The following is a 24,639-nucleotide window of genomic DNA, read 5'->3' on the forward strand; positions in this document are numbered from 1 at the left end:
AGAGGGCGCCCTAGGAAAGCCATGAGAGGGAGGGGAGGCCTAGAAAGGGTGGTGTGCATAGGGCCCTATGGTAAGAAGGACAGGGGATCCAAGACACCACCATATATGTAGGACATTCAGAAAGCTAAGTATATTTAACATGGCTAATAGGTCAGGAGAGCCTGGGTTCCACACATGTGGAGGAGATCCCCAAGGAATGACAAGGGAAGCCTAGAAACTGTCATGTGCAGGGGAACATGGAAAATGGACTCACTAGATACAAAGGAAGCCATGAGGGATAGAGAGAGGGGCCTAGAAACTGTCATAGGCACTGCACACAGAGGATATGGGAAGAGAGACCTAGCAGCCACATCCACAGAAATCCCATGATTCGTATGGAATCGTGGAGAGCTTTACAATCATTGGAGATAATTACAGTGAGCAGAATGTTCCGCATGGGAAATGGTCAAGGTAGGGGCAGACACCTGTAGGAGAAACAAAAAGGGGGCCGGTAGCACACGGTCCACTTTCACTTCCCTCCACCTCTCCTCCTCACACCTGCAGTCTGGTTGGGACACCCTACTTCCTGGAAGCCACTAGTCAGTGAGGATGTGGACATCCCAGTACCTACCCTGTCCTCTTGGCTTTTGATTGTGGGGTCAGTGATGGATACAGCCATGGGAGCCCTCCCACCCTGCACGAGTCTCCTCTCCTGTGTTCCCTATGACTCCTGGGGCCCTGCTATCTCTCCAGCTGCTTGCTCTATATCGCGTCCCATTCACTGCTCCAGAAATACTCTCAGTGTAGGCATAGGCTGAGCCAGGGACCAAGAGACCTGGGCTTGAGGACAGTCTCCACCATGCCCAGGAAAGGTAGGGGAGGCGAGGTCAAAACAGCTCTGCATATGGAGCCCTGGCTGATGCCCGCCCCCAGACCAAATCTTGAACTCAGCACAACCTGGGAGAGGGGCCCCATGAGCTAGCAGGGTCCCTGCCTGTCTACCGTCCTCCCCATTGTCCACCCACCTTTCCGTCCTTGCTTGCTGCTTGCTGGGGAGGGGCTCTCAGGGCTGCAGGTTGCATGAAGCTTTTGGGGTTGGGGAACCAGCTCCATTGGAAGCAGGTAGGACAGGGGTCTGGGGCCCCGGGGGTGTTTCCTGTGTATATTTCACTTGAGTACTGCTGTTCAGAGGTTGGCCTGGCCTGCCTGTGGCTAAGTAGTGACACCTTGTGGTCATAGGCATGTACTGCAGTAACTGAGTGGCCTGTCTAAATAGATGGAAGTCTTTACCCCTTATTGGAAGCCTTTACCCTTATTCAGATAGGGAAACTGAGGTGTAACTGGGCAGAGAATACTAGATCCTAGACTTTTTTTTTGGTTGCTGGTCGTGTGGCTTGAACTCTGGGCTTGGGCGCTGTCTCTGCACTCTTCAGCTCAAGGCGAGCACTCTACCACTTGAGCCACAGCGCCACTTCTGGTGGTTTTTCTGGTGGTTTATTGGAGATAAGAGTCTCACAGACTTTCCTGCCAGGGCTGGCTGTGAACTGCGATCCTCAGATCTCAGCCTCCTGAGTAGCTAGGATTACAGGCGTGAGCCACCGGTGCCCAGCTAGATCCTAGACTTTTATGCTCCAAAATGAACCAAGAAACCTGCTACTACACCCCGAGTATCTCTTCTGTGGGTGCCAGGCCTGGGGCTGGGCACTGTAGACAGAGATGCCCCTGCAGATACAGTATCTACCCTCAGGATAGCCTCAGTGAAGTGGAGGAGAAACGTTCAGTTGTGATGGCAGACACTGAGGTAAACTCCTTGAGGATACAGACTAAACCTGAAAGGTTGCATACCCACACACAGGGTAAGAAGAGATAGAACGTCATAAGCAGAGGCTCTAGGGTAGGAGTAATCCTGAGGTATTGAAGGAGCTGTAAATACTTCTAAGGTGGCAGGCAAGAAGTAAGACAGAAGCCAGAGAGGCTTTCAGGACTTAGGAACCAATATTAAGGAGTTTGAATTTTGTTTTATGAGCATCGGAATATTATACACAGGGTAGTAAAGTGGTCAGGGTTTTGTTTCAAAATATTCCTCTGGTTGCCATAAGAACAGATGAGAGGCTGGGCGCTGGGGGTTCATACCTGTAATCCTAGCTGAGATCTGAGGATCCAGGTTCAAAGCCAGCCTGGGCAGGAAAGACCGTGAAACTCTTATATCCAATAAACCACCAGAAAACTGGAAGTGGCACTGTGGCTTGAGTGGTAGAGCGCTCGCCTTGAGCTGAAGAGCTGAGGGACAGCGCATAGGCCCAAAGTTCAAGCCCCATGTCCAACAACGACAACAAAAAAAAACTAAAACAGATGAGAGGGCTGGGAAGGTGGCTCAATGGTAGAGTGTTTGCCTTGCGTGCATGAAGCCCTGGGTTCAATTCCTCAGTACCACATAAATAGAAAAAGCCAGAAGTGGTGCTGTGGCTCAAGTGGTAAAGTGTTAGCCTTGAACAAAAGAAGCTCAGAGACAGTGCCCAGGCCTGAGGTTCAAGCCCCAGGACTGGCAAAAACAAAAAAAACAAAAAAAAAAACAGATGAGAAGGGGCGCCATGGGAAAAGCAGAAGGAAACTAGTTCAGAAACTGTTTCCATCTTCTAGTGAGAGACCCTGGGAGCTGAAACTCGGAGCAGAGACAGCAAGGACAGACAGACCTCAGTGGAGCTAAGAGACCCTTTGGGTGCTGATTTGACAGTGAAGGGAAATAAGAGTCAAAGATAATCAAAATAGTTAAATGGAGAGCTGGATATGGTGGCACAGGCCTATAATTCCAGTTTGAGACCATCATACTGAGGATCTAGGGAGACACAGTGGCTCATGTCTGAAATTACAGCTATATCATAAGCAGAGATCAGGAGGATCAAAATCTGAGTCCACTCCTGGGCAAAATATTAGCAAGACCCCCCCCAAAAGCTGGGCAACTCCCTGGGAAAATGAGATCAGAAAGGTTGTGATTTGAGGCAACTGTTAGCAAAACAGTTTTTGAGGGGCTGGGAAGGTGGCTCAGTGGTAGAGCGCTTGCCTTGCATGCTCAAGGCCCTGGGTTCGATTCCTCAGTACCACATAAGCAAAAAGAAAAAAGCCGGAAGTGGTGCTGTGGCTCAAGTGGTAGAGCGCTAGCCTTGAGCTGAAGAGCTGAGGGACAGCGCCCAGGTCCAGAGTTCAGGCCCCACGACCGGACCCAAAAAAAAAAAACAAACAGTTTTTGAGGCCAGTTTTGGCTCGTACCTTTCCTTTTTCTTTTTTTTGGGGGGGTCCAGTTGTAGGGCCTGAACTCTGGGCCTGGGCACTGTCCCTCAGCTCTTCAGCTCAAGGCTTGTGCTCTACCACTTGAGCCACAGTGCCACTTCCGGCTTTTTTCTTTTTGCTTATGTGGTGCTGAGGAATGGAACCCAGGGCCTCATGCATGCAAGGCAAGCGCTCTACCACTGAGCCACCTTCCCAGCCCCACTCATACCTTTCTTAATGAAGAGCTGGGCCTTGTAGCAATGCCTGTTATCCTAGCTACTTCAGGAAGCTTAAAATAGGTGGACCAGGGCCCAGGCTTATCCCAAGCAGGAAGTGAGACACTATCTCAAAAACAGGCAGCAAAACTGGATGCTTGTGGTTCACACCTGTAATCCTAGCTACTCAGGAGGCTGGGATCTGGGGATGATGGTTCAAAGCCAGCCCAGGCAGGAAAGTCCGTGAAACTCTTATCTCCAATTAACCATGAGAAAACCGGAAGTGGCACTATGGCTCAAGTGGTAGAGTGCTCACCTTGAGCTCAAGAGCTGAGGAACAATCACCCAGGCCCAGAGTTCAAGCCCCACAGCTAACAAAAAAAGGCAGCAAAAAAACCAAAGTTGGTTTTGTGGCTGGCTGTAAAGGGCCCTCCTGTCACATGATGGCAGCGCTTTCCTGGCGCAAGCTCTGAGACAGCAGTTCTGCCCCCACAAGTCGGTGCCCCGCAGTGTGCAGTCAACAGGAGTCAGGGGGAGGGGTGGGGAGGGGAGCATCCCTTGGTGATTGCTTATACCTGCTATCCCCCTCTGTCCCGCCCCTGATCTTTGCCAGTCCCTGGCCCTGAGCTGTGGCAGGTGGTGGGGCAGTGGGACAGGTGCATGTCCCAGGTGGGGCATGGGCCGCTGACAGGCTTTGCGGGGCTCCCCCTGCGCCCCTCGGCTGCATCTGTCTCTTTCCTCCACAGGGGGAGGGGTTGCACCAACTACGCGAGGCTTTGAAGATTTTAGCTGAGAGGGTTTTAATCTTGGAAACAATGATTGGGCTCTATGGTGAGTAGACAGACGGACAGACAGCCCAGCCGCTTGCCTGCCAACCTTCCCCAAGCCTTCCTAAGCCCCGTTATGAGGCTGGAGAAGGTACTTGCTCCAAGCAGGAGGCCAAGACTACCTGTCCCTCAATGACTGGTGCCCCCTCCACAGGGGACTGAGGGCCCTGGAAGTCCAGGCCCCGCGCTGGGGGTTGGGCCTGGGCTTCTGGGCATTGTGGGTAATGTGGTTTCCAGGCTTGCAGGATACCAGAGATGACAGATTTCAAGCATGAAAGGAATAATGGGTAATCAGCAAGGGATTGTGGGTAACAGAGACGGGCTCTGGCAGTGCAGGGGCTCATGAGCAAGACAGTCAGAGCTCAGGTCCGCAGAAGGATTATGACTTAACAGATCAGGTCTAGAGAAGTCAAGTCTCCAAACCCTCAGGACACTAGATCATGGAGATAGATTCCAGAAGAGCAGGTGACTGTCGGTGACAGAGCCGGGCTCAGGCCCCAGGGGATTCTGGGTAATATACTGACTACCAATTCTGACTCTCTTCCTCCATAAGCCTCCAGAGGCACTCACAGGACCAGCCCTGCAGGCCCCAGGTGTCCCTTCCAGTTCCCACTCTGGTCCTTATCTGTCCCTCACCCCTTCCTTCAACGCTGTGGCTCCTCATCCTGGCTGCCTGAAGAGCCCGGCAAGCCCTGTTCCTAGCTTAGGAGGGGAGATGGAGGTCCCCATGGACACCTGTCCAGGCTCCTACCTGTGCCCCTGCCTCCCATGGGCTCCCGGCCCAGCCCTTGGAGGCCAGACTCGCACTGTCTGCTCTTCTGATCTCCCATCAGGCTCCTAGCTTACAGAGCTTCCTGCAGCAGCAGGCTCAGCTGGAGCTCCTGGCCAGACGGGTCAGCCTACTGGAAGCCATCATCTGGCCAGGTAATGGCAGGGCGGGCAGGCAGGGGCAGTTCTTCCACAGGGGCCTGGGCACGCACGAGGTGCCTCCAAGTGCTGGGTCCAGGTCAGCAGATGGAACCTAGCACGGCAGAGGCTCCAACAACTAGTTCTTGAGTCGAGGCCTGTTTTCTATGTGCTGCACATCTGCTGCACAGGACCAAGCACCCACATAGTCCTACTGCCCTCACGCAGCTTTGGGGGCTGGGGGGGCTGGGGTGAGCCCTGGCCAAGTGAGATATATCATGGTGAAGTACAGAAATGCTTCTAGCTCTGGCCTGGGGGAGGGGAGAGATTTGCAGTCAGGAAGGCACCGTGGAGATGGTGATGTCCCAGTGGAGATCAGAAGAGCAAAAATCAGGGGAGAGTGAACAAGGAGAAGAAGAAGAAAGGCCAAGAGGCCAGAGAGGCCTGAAACACTTATTCCTTGAGATTGTTGGGAGCTGAGGGCCAAAGTGCAGAATCTGGCAGAACACACTAAGAAGATTCTAGAAGGCAGGTCAAGGTGGCATGGGAGGATGTTAGGTACTACATGGGCAGAACCTTTCTCTATGCTTGGTTTCTGAGGGGTGAAACTGGGGACATCTCTGCCTTTAAAACAGAGCCTGTAGGCGGCACTGGGGAGACAGGATTGGTTGCCCACAGGCCTGGGCTCCACTCCTGCTCAGAGGGCCTCCCAGCTGCCCTCTGCCCTCTGCAGTCTCCCCCTCAGCTCAAGGGGAACAGAGCTGCTTTCAACACAGAACAGAGGCGCCTGCAGGAAGGAGGCTCGAGGTTAGAACCAAGACTCCTGCATTTAGCAGAACTATAGGGAACCATTCCTGGTGAAGCCAGATGGAGGTGGAAAGATCTAGAAGCTGGAAAATGTGGTCTTGATTCCAAAGTCCCTTCCCCAGCTGCATGCTCTGTCTAGCCCCTCCCCCAGACACATCGTTTCTGTGGCTTCTAGAAAGATCAGGACTGTCTCCCAGAAGTCCTTCCCCACCCAGCTGGTCACCTGGGGCCAGGCAAACCCTATCCCCTCCTTAGGGTGGGAGACCAAGGTCTCATGGGAGACTCACCCAGGCTTGTACCTGAGGCCGGGCGGCTTCAGGTCCCTCATGGGCCTCTTCACTCTCAGGGATCTGCAGACAAAGGACTAAGGACCAGCATTGTTTAGGTGTCTCTCTCCTTCCTCCAGAGAAGCATTAGGACAGGAGTTAGATGAGACTCCTCAGGTCCCTGAGGCTGCCCCTGCCTGCCTTCAGCCAGCTCTGCCTGACAGTGAGGAAAGTATGGGATACCAGCCCGGGAGAGTGTAGCTCCCTTGTTGAGCCTGCTCTGGTAGGGCTTGGAGGGTGAGGTGGAGGGAGACAAGGAGATGAGACCCAGGCTGGGGTGGGGGAGGTGGGGGGGGAGCTCAGTGGTTAAAGAACCACCAAGGTAGTGCAGGCTGGGTGGCTTAGTGGTAGAGCGCTTGCCTAACATGCATGAAACCCTGGGTTCAATTCCTCAGTACCACATACACAGAAAAAGCCAGAAGTGGCGCTGTGGCTCAGGTAGTAGAGTGCTAGCCTTAAGCAAAAGAAGCTCAGGGACAGTGCCCACGCCCTGAGTTCAAGCCTCAGGACTGGCAAAAAAAAAAAAAAGGGCTGGGAAGGTGGCTCAGTGGTAGAGTGCTTGCCTTGCATGCATGAAGCCCTGGGATCCATTCCTCAGAACCACATACACAGAAAAAGCTGGAAGTGGTGCTGTGGCACAAGCACTAGCCTTGAGCAAAAAGAAGCTCAGGGACAGTGCCTAGGCCCTGAGTTCAAGCCCCAGGACTGGCAAAAAAAAACAAACACCAATGCCAAAAGAAAAGGTTCTGGGCTCCACCCCATTGGCCACAATTAAAGACCCATCAGATGCTCACATGTGGCACTAACCAGCTGCCAGCCTGGCCAGGATGAGCACTGGTCAGCTCTAGTCCTATGATAAGCTTGCCAAGTGGCTGAGACCCATTGCTTGGATGAAGAAACAGAGTCAATTGACACCTCCCCTGTCCTCCAGTCACCAGGATAGTGACAGTTAAGGCTCGGGCTACCCTAGGTCTGTTTTCCACCTTAGCAGGCATTGAGTGGGGTCCAGGGGAAAAATTAGGACCCCAAATTAGAACATGTCATAACCAACTCAGAGTAATCAGACCTGAAGGAGACCTGGGTCAAAGCCACACATACTGAGTAAACCTGCGTTCATTGCAAGGGTGTGACCAGAGTATTATCTCCACATTCCAGATGAAGCCCAAAGGCCTGAGGCCTGCCCATAGCCACCTTCGCCAGGGCAGGGTGGGATGGGGCTTGACCCTAGCGGGTGCTGGAACTAGGAGTACCACCCTCTTCCCTGACAAAGGGCGCAGCAAGTTCCTGTGACGGGCTATACATGCGGTCAGCTGCATAGGCCCCAGATCTGAGTCCACAGGACATGGGCTCAGGCAGTAGGGTGACAAGGGGACACACAGCCCACTCCCCAGCAGCACCCCCAGTAGGAAGTTGGTGTTTGCCGAAATCCAAGTTTGTCCTAGGATTGGAGTTCTGGTGGCTTGACCACATGCCCTCCTGGGGCTCTCCTCCATATGTGCCCCTCTGCTGCTAGAAAAGTAGCCTAGCCTGACCTTGTTTAACCTTGGGAGTATCTGAGGAGATAGTCATAGAGGGCTTCCTGGAGGAGGTAGCTCCTCTAGTTTTTCTCCCAGGTGGCAAGAATGCCTATTATTCCACTTCAGACCTGGGGTGCAGCTGGCATTTAGGATGACACACCTTACCACAGCCCCAACCAGATCTGACTTGATCTTGGTGCTTCCTGGGCCTGCAGAGTCCATCTGGCAATACTCTTTTTTTTTTTTTTGTTCAGTCATGGGGCTTGAGCTCTAGGCCTGGGCACTGTCTCTCAGCTCTTCAGCTCAAGGCAAATGCTCTACTTGTGAGCCACGGCACCACTTCCGGTTTTCTGAGTTGGTTTATTGGACTTAAGAGTTTCACAGCTTTTCCTGCCCGGGCTGGCTTTGAACTGCAATTCTCAGATCTCAGCTTCCTAAAAAGCTAGGATTACAGGTGTGAACCACCAGAGCCTGGCTTTTTTTTTTTTTTAAAGAGACTATAATCCTAGGTACTCAGGAGGTTGAGATCTGAGGATAGCAATTCAAAGCCAGCCCAGGCAGGAAAGTCTATGAGACCCTTATCTTCAGTTAACCATCAGAAAACCAGAAATGGTGCTGTAGCTCAAACGGCAGAATGCTTGCCTTGAGCTGAAGAGCTCAGGGACAGTGCCCAGGCCCAAAGCCCCTCGACCAACACACACAAAAAGAGAGACTAGACAACCCCTGACACAGGCCCAATTTTCCCAGGTCCTGCCAAGGTCTAGGACAGAGCCTGACCCTCCTAAACCCTTCCCCACAACTGATGGCCCACCCCAGGATAGTCTCTTCCTTAGACTCAGTTTACCCAGCTAGGAAATGATGATTACAGCACACCTTCACTCCACGGGTAAAGAAAAATACTTTAATGGTGCTTTGGCTGCCTGGGGAACATGTCATACAAACGGGGTCTGCTTAGCTCCACCTGACAGCACGCAGTCCATCAGCCCCCAGCACTGTCTTGGGTGAGGGCTGAGCAGCCTGTAGAGGTCCTGCTGTCCCACAGCAGTCTGCAGACCCACAGTGCATTGCACCTGGAAGGGGATGCTCCCCTGAAGGGAAGTGGGCACCCACGTGACACCCCCTAACATGCTCTCTCTCCTTCTCCTTCCCTCTGACAGAACCAGAGCTGGGGTCCGGGGCAGGCCCTAGTGACACGGGCGCCCCTAACTTCCTTCGGGGCAAGAGGGGAGGACATGCAGCCAACTACCGCATCGTGGCCCCCAGGAGCCAGAATGAGAGGGGCTGAGGGCAGCCGTGCCCTGTGGGTGGACCATGCCAGGCGCCCCTCCCTCCCTCACCTGGACTTGGTCAGCTGCCTCCAGGGACAGCTGGTTCCTATTTATTAATGTCCTCAGGGTCTCTCCTGCCATCTAGGCCCTTGCCTTGGGCCGTCTTGGTTCTGGTACCTGCACCTGCCTGAGGCTGAGCAGGTCTGGGGCCTGACAGGGAAGTAGGCCTCACTCAGGAGCCCAGGCCTCAGTTTCCCTCTATGAAATGGGGTAGAGGTACGAGACTTCTCATCTCATCAGCCGCTGCCCTGGCCCTCAGCAGGTACAGACTGTTGCGGGGGGTAGCCTCGGGGTGGGGGGTGGAACCACACCCCCCCTTTCCTCTCTTCTGGTGCTGTGTTCTCACGGAGGCCAGGCTGCCAATCCATGACTGCATGGTCGGAGGGCTCCTTGCCTCAGTTCTGCCCCCAGCCCCTTCCATGTCCTGAGTGGGGGTGGGGCCTGGAGAGGAAAGGGCTGCCTGCGACACATGCCGGGAGGCAGGTATGTACTGGACAATAAAGGTCCCTGCAGGATCACACCCAGCCTGCTCTCTGTGCCTGGACTGGGCAGTTGAGGAGGGCGGCCTCAGCTGAGGCCCCAGGCTGGGCAGGCACGGGCTGGGAAGGAGCAACAGAGACCACTGGAGAGAACTCAGGCTTCTGGGGTCCCCAGACACCCCAGTGCTGCTCTGCCTCCATCGCCATTCATTCATCCTCCCTGATACCAACAGAAGAGCCAGCTATAAACAAATGCTTTTATTCTCCATGGTACCATGGCAATGCTGGTGGGGGTGGGGGGGGAGAAGGGAGGGGGAGAGGGCCCACTCCTGCCCCTCCCCCAGGTCCGGAACCCCACAGAGCAGCTCCAGCCATTAGGCCAGGTCTGTGTCCCCACCCTCCGCCTGGGCTAGAGGGACCCCGGGCCCACCCTCCCATCAGTCACCAAAGTCTCAGAGTCCACTTGCCCTCCAACCAGCAGTGACACAGCGCCCTCCACACGGCCTGTGGCTGCCAGAGCCGCCACGGCCTGCTCTGTGGGGAAGCCCATGCGCTCCAGCTGCTGCAGCCTGCAGGGGGAGACAAGGAAAGAGTGGCAGGCCCGGCAGGCCCCTACCCCAAGGAATCACATCCTGCCCACTGGCCTTACCGTAAAGAAGAGACGGAGGACTTGGGCAGACACAGTGGGCCCTGGGGCCCCTGGGCTGGTCCATCAAGGAGTGAGGCCCGGATCCCCTCCTGTAACATCTGCTCATCCAGAGCTGCCCACAGTGGGCTTCCTGGGGCAAAGCTGGATCCAGACTGGGTCCAGTCCAGACTGGCCTCCAAGGAGCCCTCCCAGGTCAGCTGTGTAGGCCCCAGGCCTGGGGGGAACTGGGTTGAGCTGTCTCTATGAGACCAGAGACCAGGGGAGGCCACGGAAGGAGGTCTGGGGTTTGCAGGCCTGCAGGGCAGAAGTACAAGAAGGCCTGGTTGTCACCCACTGCCACATTTCCAGCACCAAGGCTGGGGTCAAAGCACCCCCTCACCTGGTTCCAACAGGATGGGTGAGTGGCAGCTCAGCCAGGCTGCCTGGGGCAGGGAGGAGCCTCAGAGGCCAGCACCCGGCCAGCGTCCTGCACAAGATGCCATCCTGGAGCGCCTGTAGTCGCTGCTCTGACATCTCCAGCCACCGGAAGGCACCGGCAGCATCTGTCTGCCCAGAACAGGGCGGCTGGTTAAAGAAGGCCAAAACCAGCCAGGAATGTACATGCCTGGAATTCCCTCGTGTGTCCCTCACCATGGCCCTGCAGGAGTATGCTGTCCCCCAAGTCACCAGCCTCGGCCAGAAGGAAAGGCACCTGCAGAAGTGACTGGGCTCCAGGGGACAAGTCAGATGTGACTCCTTATACAACCTGGCACCTCCCAGCCATGGCTACCCCCAGACTCACTCTGCTCCCAGGGCCCTGTGTGCCTGTCAGCTCCAACTCTTCCAGGAGCTCTGTGACACCTTCTCCTGCCTCAGCCAGGCCTGGGCAGTTGCTCTCCCTAATCAAACAGGCTGCAGAGGCTGGCCTACTCTGATGGCAGTTTTCCCCATAGGCATTAAATATCTTTGGGGCAAATGTTCGTGCTTGAGGCACCTTACCACAAGCCACAGGTCCCACTGGGTTCCCTAATCTGGAACCTGCTTGGTTGGCTCCCACCACTGATCTTTGCATTTGCTGTGCCCTCTACTTGGCCTGGTTCTCTTCACCCCAACCCCTCCTTCCTCACCTTAGGTGCTACCTTCACTTCAGGGCTCTGGTTGGTGCCCGAGGGTTGTGGGGGGCGCGGGAAGGCACCTAGCCCTTCCCATTTGCTAGTCAGGTGCTCTATCACTTGAGCCACACCCTAGCACTTTGGTCATTTCTCTGGTAGGGTCTCATGCTTTCTCCTCAGAGTAAGAACCAGAGTAAGAACCCACATCCCCACCTCTTGTCTCCAAAATAGATCACAGGCATGTACCACCATGCCAAGCTTAATGAAGTCTTGCTAACTTTTTTTTTTTTTTTTTGGTCCAGTCGTGGGGCCTGAACTCTGGGCCTGGGCACTGTACCTCAGCTCTTCAGCTCAAGGCTAGCGCTCTACCACTTAAGCCACAGCACCACTTCTGGCTTTTTTCTTTTTTTGCTTATGTGGTGCTGAGGAATCGAACCCAGGGCCTCATGCATGCAAGGCAAGCACTCTACCACTGAGCCACCTTCCCAGCCCCAAAGTCTTGCTAACTTTTGCCCAGGCCTCAAAGCACCATTTTCCTGTTCCCAAATGGCCTCATGGGGTCCTTTCAACGAGGTAACCATGGACCGTGGGCTCAGGCAAAGGATACAGGCCAGGCCAGCAAGGAGGCCACAAAGCAGCTGCAGGAAGGGTGGTTCGGAGCTGAGGAGAGAAGTCAGGGCGAGCAGCAGCCATGGCAAGAGCCATGGTGGCAGTGTCTCTTGGGGCCGTCTGGGGCAGTGACCCTGCCCTGCCAGCATAGCCAGGTGGACAGGCATGTATCCACAGCCTCCGGCTGCCCTGGACACCCCCAGGCCTGCTAGCAACACAGCCAGCAGCCCGGCAGCCAAGGAGAGCAGGGCGGAGGCGTACAGGAAGCGCAGCGTGCCCAGGCGGCACTCTTGCCGCCAGCTCAGAGCAGGCAGGAGCAACAGGCTCAGGAGAAGGCTGGGCAGTGCCGTGTGGCCCAGGGCATGGGTCAGCAGCCGGTGCACTGGGAAAAAGAAAGGGTGTATGTGCCAGGTTACTGGTCCCAAGCCCCAAGGCCATCCCAGGTGTGCTAGGCTAGGGGTGGAGGGGCAGAAACTATCACCTGCCCCTTCCCAGGAGCCAGCAGGCCCACTGCCATCACCAGCCACTGCAGGGGCTTCCTGTTTGTGTCAAAGGAACCCACTACTCACTACATCCCAGGCACTATGAAGATGCTACATATGGAATGCTTACCAAATCCATCACACCTGGTTTACTGTACAGTTTTTGTTACCCAATAGTGGACTTCAGGGCCTTGTGCTTGCTAGGCAGGCTCTCTACCATGTGAACCACACCCCTAGACCTTTTTGCTTGGGATTAGTTTTTGAATAGGATCTTTTTTTTCTTTTTGTAGGTTATAAGGCTTGAACTCAAGGCCTAGGGGGCTGTCCCTGAGCCTCTCTGCTGAAGGCTAGCATTCTACCACTTGAGCCACAGCACCACTTTGTTTTTGAGTTGGTTAACTGGAGTCCCATGGGCTGGCTTCAAACTGGGATCCTCAGATCTCAGCCTCCTGAGTAGCTAGGATTACAAGCATGAGCCACTGGGACCCGGCTTGAATAGGATCTTCAACATATGCCCACACCTGGACATAGGTCCTTCTGCTTAGGCTTACTGCTGAACTGAGCTGGGATCTCTTCAATTTTTTGCCTCAAACTTCAGTCCTGATCTCTGCCTCCCAAGTAGCTAAGATTTTTTTTTTGGTTCAGTTATGGGGCCTGCTCTGGGCCTGGGGGCTGTCCCTCAGCTCTTCAGCTCAAGGCTAGCGCTCTACCACTTGAGCCACAGCACCACTTCTGGCTTTTTCCCCCCCACTTATGTGGTGCTGAGGAATGGAACCCAGGGCCTCAAGCATGCAAGGTAAGCAAGCGCTCTACCACTGAGCCACCTTCCCAGCCCGTAGCTAAGATTTTAAGTGGAAGTCTCTGAGCCTGTTTTTGTGTTTTTGTTGGTTGTGGAGCTTGAACTCTGGGCCTGGGCACTGTCCTCAGCTCTTCAACTCAAGGCTAGCGCTCTACCACTTGAGCCACTGAACCAGTTCCAGTTTTCTGACTGGTTTATTGGAGATAAGGGTCTCATAGACTTTCCTGCAGGGCTGGACTTGAATCAATCCTCAGATCTCAGCCTCCTGAGTAGCTAGGATTACGGGCGTGAACCACTGGCGCCCAGCTGAGCCTAGTTTTTGTTTTGGAAGTTCTTCCTATGTAGCCCACGTTGGCCTCAAACTCTGATCCTCAGCCTCTCAAGTTCTGGGATTACAGGTGCTGACAGCACAAATTCTAGCGAGACTGGCTGGTTCAACCCTGGAGCCACCTCATTCCCAAAGTCATTTAACCTTTAGCACACTGCTTAACCTCTCTGAGCATCATTTGCTCAACTGTAAACTGGAGCTGTTATTAAAAAGCAGGCGCTCAGCTGTTTCAGAGAACAGTTGTCAGACAGGGATGCCTAGAAGCCAACTACCCACAGCTTCCCACCATCATAGACTGGCCTCTCTGCCCTCCTCGTCTGTGCATGGGCTGCCGGCGCTCCCAAGGCCAATCTTCCCCAGGTTACAGGTCTCATCCCCACATGATCGCAGCAGGAAGTTTCTAGCTTCCTACAGGGTCCAAGCATCTGGCCCTCACCCTGCCAAGGGTCCAGCAACAGCTCTGGGGCCAGGGCCAGACTGGGGCCAGCCCCTACCAGCCACAGGCTGCTCAGCAGTAACATCAGGACTGAGGAGGCAAGGGGCAGCGCTGAGGACAGGGAGCCAGTGGGACCGCTGGCTTTCATAGCTTGGTTGTGGATGGTCAAGGGTAGTCCTGGGGCTGTGTGCTGGCAGGAGTAAAGAAAAACAGTAACAACAGTTATTATTGCAGCTTTTATCTGACTCCCTCTTAAGTATTTACCAACACAACAAGCTAGAGTGGCAGGCCAGCAGCTTGGCCACAGTGGAGCCCAGATCAAAATCCATGTGAATACAGCTATGTTCCCATCTCACCCACACACAAGGCAGGCAGGTGACAAAAATCCTGAACACTGATAAGCTCAGAAGCATCTCAGGAAATTGAACTGGGCTCCAGGCTGCCAAAAGGAAGGATCCAGAATCCAGGGCAAATTTAGGACTATCTCTAGCTTTCTTCCTCCTCCCTCCACTCCACTTTGCCCAGCCTTAGAGTTCCAGATAACCTCAACTACCCTTGAACAAGGGGCTAGACCAGCCAATAGGCGGTCAGACTGGGGAGGAGGTGGGGCCGGAGGGCTGGAGGAGGGGCCACATTGGAAGTGACCTAGAATGAGGCCTCTGCTTCCTCCCCAACCCTGAGCACTGACAGCCCTGGCTCTATCTCTTTCTTGATCAGTGTCCTTGGGCACGTTTCCCAACTTAGCTTCTCTGAGAAATGGGGACTAACCAAGTCTTTTCCTCAGGAGGATGATATGAGGGAGGTGGGGGGGGGGGGGGGAGGAGAAGAGAAATAGACTGAGGCCTGCAGCACCTGGTCAATAAATCAGAACCATCCCACTATCTGTGGGAGGGAGATCAACTGGCCCTAGATAGGGCTGCAAAATGGAGGCAGCTGCCCCAGCCTAGCTGCTCCAGGCTCTGGCTCCCAAACATGGATACAGCCAGCCCACAAAGCAAAGCTTTTTCTACTCTGTGCTCTCTCTCCCTCTCCCCCGCCCCCCCCCCAGCCTGCAGGGGGGGGGGGGAAGAGAGCAGCCTTTCATCCCTGGCCAGGTCTTTGTCTCAGGATTCCTAAGGAATTGATTCAGGGTAGAAAGATGGATCCTAAAGACACAAGCCTGCCTAGTCTCTGCTTCCCAGCCAAGGGCTCCCTTACTCAGCATCTGCCACTCTCCTATAGGAAAGATGTGGCTATCTTCTCTGCCTGCAATGTCCTGCCGTCACCATTGCCAACCAGCAAACTCCTACTCACCCTTTGAAGCCCAGCTCAGATGGCCCCCTTTTTCCTAACCTCCCCTCCAACATGGACCTCTTAGGAGCCCATTATCTCCTTAGGAAAGGTGGTCTGAGTTCAGAGGGTGAAGTTCACCATTGGTACCGTCTGCACAGTGTTGGTGCTTTGTATTTGTCCACAGAAAAAAGGCAGGAGGATGGCTCCAGGTCCTGCAGAGGGATGTGGGGTGAACCCTGGCTTCTCCTCGGCGAAGCTGGGCTGAGGTTCTGGAAAGGAGGCTGGTGTCACCCTTGCCTGGAGGCAGAGTCTGGGGCCAGGGCAACCGCTGAAGCTTCCTCTCCCACCGGCACAACCATCGTACCCTTGGGCACTTGAACAAAAGTGAAGGACTCGCCCGTGGGCACACACACAAAGACGGAGACTGGAGCCCCCTGGATCTGTTTCTTCACTAAAATGGAGCTGTGCGGCCATGAGACCCTGCCTACCTTCACTGGGCAGCCTGGAGGGCAATGGGAAGTCAGGGACGGGGCAGATTCTTCTGGGTGGTGGGCAGAGTGTGATGGGGGTGGGGGTTTGTCCCAGGTCTGGGTCGAACTCAGCTTTGTGACTTTGGTTAAAGTATTCAGTTTCCTTGGGCCTCAGTTTCCCATTCTGTTAAAAAAAAAAAAAAAAAGGTATATTGGATTTAATTACACAGGCCTCCACGACGCTGACCGTTACGGGGCGGGGGGGGGGCGGCTCTCGGGGCCAGGCACGTGTTGGGGGGCCCCTCCCCCGCCATGGCCCTCGGTCCCCCCCCCCCCCCCGCCCGCGTCCGGGTCACGCGTCTGAGGTACTCACCGCGGAGCGCGCCCCTCACCCCGCAAGGCCGGGCGGGCCCCTCCCTCCCCCCCCCCACCCCGCACCCGGCTGGGAATCGAGCCTCAAGCTGCGGGCTGAGACCCAGAAACCCCCCAAAACCCACGGCACGCACGCCCGGGCGCGTGACCCCGGCCGGCGCCGCCAGCCCCCTCCCTCCCCCGCCGCCCGCCGATTAGTCAGCAGTTGTCTTGGGCCCAGATCCCTTCCCCCAGCCTTCCCGTCCTCCTCCGTTTTCCTCCAGGGCAGACTCTTCAGAGACGGTCCCTAGAGCCAGCGGACGTAACCATTCCGAACCCCCTGGCCTCGCGCGAAGAGTCGCTCCGGTTCGATTCTGACACCGGCTCCCCGCCGCCCCAGCCCCTCGGCTGCTACTGCGACCCGCGCGTCCCGTCTGGTGCTCTCTGGAGAGGGGCTGGGACAACGGTTTCGGGAGTGAAGAACGAGAGAGCGGCGCTTCTCCCCTCGTTCCTCCACCCCTGTGGCCTGGCCCGATGGTAGCGCCCGGGGTTGCGGGTTTCGCGCCTGCGCAGTGCGACGCCTAGAGGGAAAGCGAGAGGGAGACGGACGTTGAGAGAACGAGGAGGAAGGAGAGAAAATGGCGTCCACGGGTAAGTATGGTGGAACCGTGGTGGCGCCGGCGGACGCCCGGACGCCCAAACGGGGGGGTCTCTCGCCTCTAAGGGCGCGGGGAGCGGGGGTGACTGAGTGGAGTTGTGGAGAGAGGCCGGAGGTCCCCGCCGCGGCCCGACCGAGGGGGGGGTGGGGTGGGGGAGAGTGGGTGAGGGGGGGGGGGGCCGCGGTTCCTCCCCTCCCCCACCGCGCGGGCCGGTTCTGGAACCTTCGGGCGCGCGGGGGCTCGCGGCCGCGGCGGGGCCGCGCGGGGCCCCCCCTGGGCCTCCATTGTGTGGCGGGCGGTCGTCGGTCCCCGCGCTGCGGGCCGCTCGCCACGTGGGCGGGGCCTCCGGCCCGGGCGGCCTCGCGTGAGGCGCGAGGGGAAGCGGCGGCCAGGCCTCGAGCGCGGCGCCCCGAAAGCGGGGCGCGGCGGGGCGGGGGCGCGGGCGCAGACGGTGCCCCCCCCCCGCTGCCCCAGCGAGCCTCCCGCCTCCCCAGCCCCTGTTTTTTCTAGAAGGCCGCTTTGGTCGGAGGGCGACTTTAACCGGAGAAGCTGAGGCTGGGGGGGGGGGGGGGGAAGGAAAAAAATACAACACACAAAAGCATGGCGGATTTGGGAGCCCGGGGCGCCGGCCGGCCTGCGGGCGGGGGCCCCGGCATCCGCCAGGCCGCTCGGCGGGGGGGCGTCCCGAGCTGCCCCGCCGTCCCCGGGCGGCGTCCAGCCCTCCCTGGGTCCGCCCGGCCTCCCGACGGCATCCCTTCCCCAGTGTGCGCTGCCCCCCTGTTTGGAGTTCATTTTTTTTTTTTTACTTGTGCGCCCCATTTCCCAACCCCCCCCCCAAAAAAAAGCAATTAAGTGGCTTCCCAGAGCCTCTTGCCTGGCGAACGCCGAGGGAGGTTAGGTTGTATAACGGAGCCGAATTCCTAGCAGGAAAAAAAAAAAAAAATCACTTCTGGCTTCTTTCTGATCCAGGCGGAACAGAACTCGTGAGGTGGTATCCGAAATGCCCGAGGCTACGTGTAGCGCGTTTGAATCAGCCTGTGGGAAACAGGCCGGCCCACGGGCTTGTTTATTTCCTGGAAGCAGGCGCTAGCGAGCGGGGTGGGGGTCTAGAAGGTGATGGACCGCAGGTTCTTTACCGCCCTGCCCCGAGCGTTTGCCTAGGGCCTGCTAGCCTTCCCCTGTGGTGTGGTGCAAAAAAAAAAAAAAAAAAAAAACGTGCCGGGAAAGGTACGTGCATCGTAAGGTTATCAGGCGGCCTGATCCTAGCCTTAAGTGGCAGTGGGGAAAAAGTGAGAGGGAAGATGGGAAAAGCTGTGGAGACCGTCAGAGTTTAGCTTTGGGAAAAGTCCAGCATGTGAAGGACAGTCTTAACTTTGACCACATGTGGGGTCGGTAAGCAGGTAAATGTCGACTTTCCATGCCAGGCTGCCAGGAGTCAAAGAGCACTGGGGTGAGATTCCCTGATCCTAGACATCCAGGTGGGAAGTGGTTTCTTCCGTACTCTTCCTCTTGCACTTGCCTACTAAAGTAATACAAAATTTGTACACTAACTTTGGTGTGTTAAGCATGCCTTTTTTTCAGTCAACTTTGCTCAAATAAAACCCTATTTACTGATAACCACCTCCTACTGTATTGCTTTAGACACTTGCTGGATCCTTCTCAGAGAATCTTTCAAGAACTTTAATCTGGACCTGGGTTTCTTTTCTGTAAAATGTACACCAGGGCCTTTCAAAAGCTTCTTGAACCGAACCCTTTGACCTTAAAGCATTTTGATTCCAGCAAAGTTACCAAGTTACCTCATACTGATTTTAATACATTACATGTAGTCTGAAGCCCAAAGTCTCTACAGTTTTAGGGTAGTTTGACTAGCTTAAAGTATTTTGAGCCACCTTCTCATTTGTATGTCTCTAGTAAAGTACATATGTCCAGTTAAGCAGAAGTCAAGTGCAAATTTCCAAGAAACTACCACTGCAAAGGTCCACCTTGCTCAAATCTCGTGTCCTCAGCTGGTGTGTTAAGTGAGAATTTTTTGGGTTTTTTTTTGGGGGGGGGGTCAGGCCATGGGGCCTGAACCATGGGCCTAGGCGCTGTCCCTCAGCTCTTCAGCTCAAGGGTAGCCCTCTACCACTTGAGCCACAGCACCACTTCTGGCTTTTTTTTTTTTTTTTTGCTTATGTGGTGCTGAGGAATTGAACCCAGGGCCTCAGGCATGCAAGGCAAGCACTCTATCACTGAGCCACCTTCCTAGCCCCTTTTTGGTGTTTTTGTTGTCCGTTCCCTTCCTCCCCCCATCCTGAGCTCAGGACCTGGGCACTATCCTTGAGCCTCTTTGTGCTTAAGGCTAGCACTTTACCACTTGGGCCACAGTGCTACTTCCAGCTTTTTCTGAATAGTTTATTGGAGGTGAGTCTCAAGGACTTCCTGCCTGGGCTGACTTTGAATTTCAGTATTCAGATCTCAGCCTCTTGAGTGGTTAGGTTTACAGGCTTGAGTCATGGGTGATGGGCTTTAGTGAGGTCTTTCTGCACACTTGAGGGTTTAAAAAAAAACTAACGATTAATCCGACCAGTGTAACTGTGTGTATTTGAGAGGGAGATTTTTTTTTTTTTTTTTGGGTCATGGGGCTTGAACTCAGGGCCTGGGCACTGTCCCCTATTGTTCAAGGCTAGCACTGTACCACTTTGAGCCACAGTGCCACTTCTGGTTTTGTTATGGTTAATTGGAGATAAGAGTCTTTTGGGAACTTTTCAGCCCAGGCTGGTTTTGAACTGCAGTCCTCAATCTCAGCCTCCTGAGTAGCTAGAATTACAGTAGCTGGGATTACAGCCACCAGCACCCAGTTTGTATCGGAAATTATAGATGTTCATGTGCTGTGGATAAATAAATGCATTCTCATGAAACAAATTTATTGCCTACCTTAGCCCACTCATCAAATACTCTGGTTTCACACTGGTATGAAATCACCTACTGTTTCACATCTTTGCCAGTGTTATGTTTTACACATCCACTCTTGTGTAAATATCATGCAAACATTGGACTTACATTGAAATATAACTGAAAACATTTCTGTGATTTCAAATAATTTCTCACACAAGAACCTCAGCAAAATGGGTTGAAGCATGTGGTATAAGATTCTGTTTTGTTGTGTTTCTTTTGTGAATGGAAGGGAATGGTTTTTAATTTTGCAAGTAACATAAAATGACTTGTATGCTGTTGGAAGTGCTTCAAAACCTGACATGATAGTGCATGCCTGTAATCCCAGCACTCATGAGACTGAGACTGGAGGATCTCTAGTTCAAGGCCAATTTGGGCTCCATAACCCACAACCAAAATGGTTTGATTGTCTTGAAAAGATCTCTCCCACACCCCCATTATAGATATCCTCGGGCAATTGATTTGATTATGTTGATGATTTAAGGTTCTGAGTTAAGGCTATGCAGAGAAAAAGTAATGTAGTAAAGAGAGGTAGAAAGCCAACTTTCTCAGGTGAATTCAGTGAGACACGGTCAGGTCAGATGATTTTAAGCAGAACTCTTACCATGAAGAACTGAGATGCCAGCTATTGCTTTTGGGTAAGAGACTGCTTTTTTTGGCTGGGAGGAAAAGGACCCTTCTGTTTCACCTTAATGAGAATACTGTTTGTTGTTGTTGTGTTTTTTGTTTTGTCGGATATTGGGTTTGAACTCTGGGCCTGGGCACTGTCCCTCAGCTCTTCAGCTCAAGGCGAGCACTCTACTTTGAGCCACAGTGCCACTTCCTGTTTTCTGGTGTTTAATTGGAGAGAAGGGGGGGGGGGGAAGGTGGCTCATTGGTAGAATGCTTGCCTCACATGCATGAGGCCCTTGGATTCCTCAGCACCACATAAGCAGAAAAAAGCCAGAAGTGGCCCTGTGGCTCAAGTGGTAGGGCACTAGTCTTGAGTTGAAGAGCTGAGGGACAGCAATTACTTGAACTGCCTTAAAATGAGCTTATGTAACATTTCAATAGTACTATGAACACTTTGTTTATAAGAGTATTTACTTAAGAGGAAAAACAGTGGCATTTTTTTTTGGGGGGGGGGTCTGGTCATGGGCCTGAACTCTAGGCCTGGGCGCTGTCCCTCAGCTCTTCAGCTCAAGGCTAGCACTCTACCATTTGAGCCACAGGGCCACTTCCGGTTTTTTTTTTTCTGCTTATGTGGTGCTGAGGAATCAAACCCAGGGCCTCATGCATGCAAGGCAAGCGCTCTACCACTGAGCCACCTTCCCAGCCCCACAGTGGCATTTTTTACTTAAACACTAGATTCAAATTACTTTAGGTTTTAGTAAATACGATGGTGATAGCTAAAATCAAAATTTTCCTATGCTTTGCCAGTTCTAAAGATTCTGCTTAATTTGGCTGTGTGTTGCTAGGGATTAAACCCAAAGCCTCACAGGTGCCAGGCAAGCACTTTACCTCTGACCTGTACCACTAGCATTTATACAATATTTAGCTTCAGAGTTACTATACAGGACTACAGGACTACTATGTAGTTCTGATGCAGTCAACAGACCCTTTAAAATACTGGACTTGGGCTGGGAAGGTGGCTCAGTGGCAGAGTGCTTGCCTCACATGCATGAAGCCCTAGGTTCTATTCCTCAGCACCACCTAAGCAGAAAAAGCTGGAAGTGCTGCTGTGGCTCAAGTGGTAGAGCGCTAGCCTTGAGCTGGAGAGCTGAGGGATAGTGCCCAGGCCCAGAGTTCAGGCCCCACGACTGACAAATAAACAAAATACTGGACTTGTAATGACTATCTTCTGCCATTCTGTTTCACAGTTGTGCTATCAATTGCAATAAGTCTTGCTGAAGTAATAAAGTGATTAAAATGTTTTTCTCAGCTGTACCCACTGATGTCATAAGTCTGTTGTTAAGCATAATTTCATCGTGTGCCCCCTTTTACGTGAAGATAAAACTTCTGATCCTGTTTGAATCATCTTTTTTTTCTTTCTATTTTGGTCAGTCATAGGGCCTGAACTCTGGGCCTGGGCACTGTTCCTCAGCTCTTCATCTCAAGTCCTGAGCTCTACCACTAGAGCCAGCCATAGTGCTACTTCCAGCTTTTTTCTGTTTATATGGTGCTGAGGAATTGAACCCAGGGCCTCATGCATGCTAGGCAAGCACTGTACCACTGAGCCAACTTCCCAGCCTCCTGTTTGAGTCTTGTTCTCCATTAGCTTTAGGATAGGACAATATATTTGAATTGATAGGCTGTGGTTAAAGGGGGATGGTGTTCGTGGGAACATACATAGTAATCCTACCAAATCAGCTGATCTTGATCTTACTAGGTAACCTATTAAGACTGAGCTTAACTTAGACTTAATTGGTTTGGTATAAATTGATGATAGGTACTATTTGGATCTGTATACCCACTTGTAGGTCCCTGCTAAACAATTGGAAGACTACTTCTTGCCACATGAATTCCTTCCCTATCATTTTTCCTTTATCTTTGCTGATTGTCCATTATTATTCTTGTTTCCTCTAGATTATAGTACCTACAGCCAAGCAGCAGCCCAGCAGGGGTAAGTCAGTCTTTACAACAGTATTTTATCTATGATTAATGTTTTTAGAGAGTGCAGCCTCCTATCATTGTAGCAGATATAGTAACGGAATCAAAATGTTCTGTATTCAGTTCTTAAATTTAATTCTTTTACAGCTACAGTGCTTACACAGCCCAGCCAACTCAAGGATATGCACAGACCACTCAGGTAATCCTTAAGATAATTAAATTATGTGTAACTGTATGTTGAAGTAAAATATTTTGGTTGGTTATTACAGTAATAGCTAGCATAGATCTTTTTCAAAAATCAAGAGTAACATGAAAATAATCATTGTAAACCTAGGAATTTTCATAATGTACTGCAAAGGGCTCCACTCTGCCACCTTGAATCATACCATTCCTTTATTTATTTATTTATTTATTTGGTCATGTGGCTTGTACTCTGGTTCTGGGTGCTGTCCCTGAGCTCTTCAGCTCAGGGCAAGCTCTCTACCACTTGTGCCACAATGCCACTTGCCACTTCCAGTTCTCTGGTGGTTAATTGGAGATAAGAGTCTCACAGACTTTCCTGCCTGGGCTGGCTTTGAACCCTTGTCTTCAGATCATAATTTTAGATAACCTGGCTATTGGTTAGTAGTGGGTTATGGTCTAAAAGCCATAGCTGCCTAGCTTTAGAGTTCTTGGACCTTTTTTGTTATTCCTGGGGCTTGAACTCAGGGCCTGGGCACTATCCCTGAGCTTCACTTGCTCAAGGGTAGCACTCTATTTGAGCCATAGCACCATTTCCAGCTTTTTCTGTTTATGTGGTACTGGGGAATCGAACCCAGGGCTTCATGCATGCTAGGCAAGTACTCTACCACTAAGCCACATGGGAGCCCTCTTGGACCATTTTTTTGCCACAGGGTCTCACTACATAGCTAGGGCTGGCCTTCAATTTGTAATCCACAGGTCTCTGTCTCCTAAGTGCTAGGATTACAGGTCTGTGCCACAATGCCCAGCTCTGAATTTTTATTCTTACTTTTTGCTGGTCCTAGGGCTTGAACTCAGGGCTCTATCTCTGAGCCTCTCTCTGCTCAAGGCTTGCACCACTTGACCACTGGAGCCACAGCTCCTTTTCCAGTTTTCTGGTGATGAATTGAAGAACCGGGTCTCATGAACACTTTCTTTTTCTTTTCTTTTCTTTTCTTTTTTTTTGGGGGGGGGGGTCCGGTCGTGGGGCCTGAACTCTGGGCCTGGGCGCTGTCCCTCAGCTCTTCAGCTCAAGGCTAGCGCTCTACCACTTGAGCCACAGGGCCACTTCCAGCTTTTTTCTTGTTGCTTATGTGGTGCTGAGGAATTGAACCAAGGGCCTCAGACATGCAAGGCAAGCACTCTACCACCTTCCCAGCCCCTCATGAACACTTTCTTGCCCGGGCTGTCTTGGAACTGCGATCCTCAGATCTCAGCCTACTGAGTTAGGATTACAGGCATGAGCTATCAGCACCCAGTTTAAACTCTATGAGTCTATATGTTTAAAACCTAGAATAGAGGGCTTTCCTGAACTCTTTCTGGGTTCAGTCTCTGGTGCTGCAAAAATAAAAGCATATGGCAGGAGTTGGGAATGGAGCTAAGTGTTAGAACAAGTGCTTAGCACATGTGGGGTTCTGACTTCCCCCCAAAAACAAACCTGTACCAACAGTAGGTTCTAGAAATTAGCTGCCTGGTGTCCAAGAATACCTCAGATTCTGAAATTACCCAAACTTGATTCTAAGAACTTCAGGAAAAATTGTAAGACAGGTAGGATGTGTTACTTCTGGCAGTAGATCTTAACATAACTGGCCATTCAAACCTACAATATGAGTATGCTAATATCTGAAAGAACAGCTCATTCCTTGTCTGATTTTAAGTATTAGTGTTTTGGTTTAATGTACTAGTCATAAGAGAACATGTAATGCTTTAATTCATTTTCTTGAAATAGTATAACTTTAGTTTTTTTTTTGAGGGGGGGGGTCCGGTCGTGGGGCCTGAACTCTGGGCCTGGGTACTGTCCCTCAGCTCTTCAGCTCCAGGCTAGCGCTCTACCACTTGAGCAACAGCGCCACTTCCTCCTTTTTTTTTCTTTTATGTGGTGCTGAGGAATCGAACCCAGGGCCTTGAGCCTGCAAGGCAAGCGCTCTACCACTGAGCCACCTTCCCAGCCCTAACTTAGTTTTTGTATGCACCCTTCCATTTGTTTCCATGTGGGTGGGTTGCTATACTACTTTTTGGGGGGGGGAGGGAGGCTGGTCATGGGGCTTGAACTCTGGGTTGGGCAGTGTCCCTGATCTCTTCAGCTACCGCTTAAGCCAC

The 24,639-nt window shown here is 52.9% G+C and overlaps 3 protein-coding genes across 13 annotated transcripts in view; 2 read left to right on the plus strand and 1 right to left on the minus strand.

Annotated features, from left to right (window-relative positions):
- Emid1 (EMI domain containing 1) overlaps window positions 1–9,669 on the plus strand; it is a 39,127-nt gene extending 29,458 nt beyond the window's left edge. The window contains exons 15-16 of one of the 4 annotated variants that reach the window (XM_042667646.1): window positions 4,208–4,292; window positions 9,002–9,225. In XM_042667646.1, coding sequence (XP_042523580.1) covers window positions 4,208–4,292; window positions 9,002–9,129 — 213 coding nt within the window. In that variant the 3' untranslated portion in view covers window positions 9,130–9,225. Of the gene's footprint in view, window positions 1–4,207; window positions 4,293–5,121; window positions 5,213–9,001 lie in introns of those variants that run through there. The other 3 variants (XM_042667648.1, XM_042667647.1, XM_042667645.1) reach the window with 3 other exon arrangements.
- Window positions 9,670–9,894: 225 nt separating this feature from the next.
- On the minus strand, window positions 9,895–16,214 carry Rhbdd3 (rhomboid domain containing 3). Of its 4 annotated transcripts, none has more exons than XM_042667702.1 (8): window positions 16,161–16,209; window positions 15,806–15,971; window positions 15,465–15,586; window positions 14,046–14,235; window positions 11,999–12,382; window positions 10,680–10,842; window positions 10,301–10,594; window positions 9,895–10,220 (listed from the first exon to the last, which is right to left on the minus strand). In XM_042667702.1, the coding sequence occupies exons 4-8, from the start codon at window positions 14,191–14,193 to the stop codon at window positions 10,061–10,063; spliced, it is 1,149 nt and encodes a 382-aa protein (XP_042523636.1). In that variant the 5' UTR covers window positions 14,194–14,235; window positions 15,465–15,586; window positions 15,806–15,971; window positions 16,161–16,209; the 3' UTR covers window positions 9,895–10,060. The 4 variants fall into 4 exon arrangements, with proteins under 4 accessions (XP_042523636.1, XP_042523632.1, XP_042523635.1 ...); XM_042667698.1 differs by having other exon boundaries at window positions 15,456–15,586; XM_042667701.1 differs by lacking the exon at window positions 15,465–15,586.
- A 245-nt stretch (window positions 16,215–16,459) lies between these two features.
- Ewsr1 (EWS RNA binding protein 1) overlaps window positions 16,460–24,639 on the plus strand; it is a 33,615-nt gene continuing 25,435 nt past the window's right edge. For 4 of the 5 annotated variants that reach the window (XM_042667673.1, XM_042667675.1, XM_042667674.1 and 1 more), the window contains exons 1-3: window positions 16,682–16,789; window positions 22,297–22,333; window positions 22,468–22,519. In XM_042667673.1, the coding sequence (XP_042523607.1) occupies window positions 16,777–16,789; window positions 22,297–22,333; window positions 22,468–22,519 (102 nt within the window). In that variant the 5' untranslated portion in view covers window positions 16,682–16,776. Of the gene's footprint in view, window positions 16,790–22,296; window positions 22,334–22,467; window positions 22,520–24,639 lie in introns of all 5 variants that reach the window. The other variant, XM_042667677.1, reaches the window with a different exon arrangement.

Source organism: Dipodomys spectabilis, unplaced genomic scaffold (genome assembly GCF_019054845.1).
Source record: "Dipodomys spectabilis isolate Male_0828 unplaced genomic scaffold, ASM1905484v1 ptg000416l, whole genome shotgun sequence".
Classification (NCBI taxonomy): domain Eukaryota; kingdom Metazoa; phylum Chordata; class Mammalia; order Rodentia; family Heteromyidae; genus Dipodomys; species Dipodomys spectabilis.